This window comes from Passer montanus, unplaced genomic scaffold, assembly GCF_014805655.1.
Source record: "Passer montanus isolate IOZ18808 unplaced genomic scaffold, ASM1480565v1 scaffold419, whole genome shotgun sequence".
Classification (NCBI taxonomy): Eukaryota; Metazoa; Chordata; class Aves; order Passeriformes; family Passeridae; genus Passer; species Passer montanus.
Window position 1 is genome coordinate 1 of NW_024369030.1, and position 1,019 is coordinate 1,019.

Genomic DNA, 1,019 nt, shown 5'->3' on the forward strand with positions numbered 1-1,019 from the left:
TGTCAGAGTCACGGGTAGACCTGCGTTGGGGTATCCAGGTATGTGTTCAAGCAACTGAAAAGTTGCTGTGGCGCACCGGAAGAACAAAGTGTACCACTGGGTAGTGGAATTGCGGAAGTAATTCCTAAAAGAGGTCTTGGAGCACTTTTTCAACAATCCCAATAGCCTCAACAACATTGGCTTAATCTCAAAGTGTCCAGGGAGAAGAAAGAAGGAGTCTTGTGAGGTTATGATGCAGAAAAATTTATTGAGGTAGATCAGTGAAAACTCAGGAGCAGCCAGTGAGTGGGAATTGTCCTCAGGTGCAAGCAGGGCGACCATCAGCCAGGGCCCTTGGTTGCAGATGGTTTGGCCAGAGCATCAAAGCCTTCCTATCCCACAGAGGAAGCAGCCAGGCAGAGGTGCCCGAGGGTCTCTGGCTTGGGAGAAGGGGTTTGCAGCAGAGGAGCTGGACAGAGATGAAGGGGCCATGCAGAACACGGAGAGGCAGAAAAGCAGGAGGCAGATGGGCCATGTTTGCAGGCAGTCTAGGCTGGCCCCTTGGTTGTTGCCTTGCTTGATGCCCTGAGAGCAGAAGCTGGGAGAGCTGAGCCCCTTTGAGATCCTTGGCCCAGAGAAGTGTCCTCAATGCCTGAGATGAGTTCCAGGGAGTGGGTGGTTGGTGTCAGGAGTGGTACTGAGGGCCTTTAGCAGATGGAGCCATAGCCCCTTCTGCCATAGCAGCCCAGGCCTCCCAGACCATAGCCAAATCCACGGCCATAACCAAAGCCAAAGCCACCAAATCCACCAGAGATGGGCTGTCCCTGGGCACTGAGCTCAGTGCCCAGAGCAGCGGAGGAGGTGGATCCGACAGCAGTGTTCTGAGGGAAGGAGGTCATGATGGATCCTGGCAGGGTGACCAGCACAGGGGAAGGGTTGATGATGATGCGGGAATCCTGGCATTGCACGGCACAGGGCTCGTTGCAGCTGTTGGCCAGCGGGGTGGGTCCGCAGGGACGGCAGAGGCTGTTGCAGGCCAT

General features: G+C 55.4%; 1 protein-coding gene across 1 annotated transcript; it reads right to left on the reverse strand.

The window, feature by feature from the left end:
* Positions 1-686: 686 nt before the first annotated feature.
* On the reverse strand, positions 687-1,019 carry LOC120507223 (feather beta keratin-like). The gene has a single exon (XM_039719575.1). It carries the CDS (start codon positions 1,017-1,019, stop codon positions 687-689), a length of 333 nt encoding a protein of 110 aa, XP_039575509.1.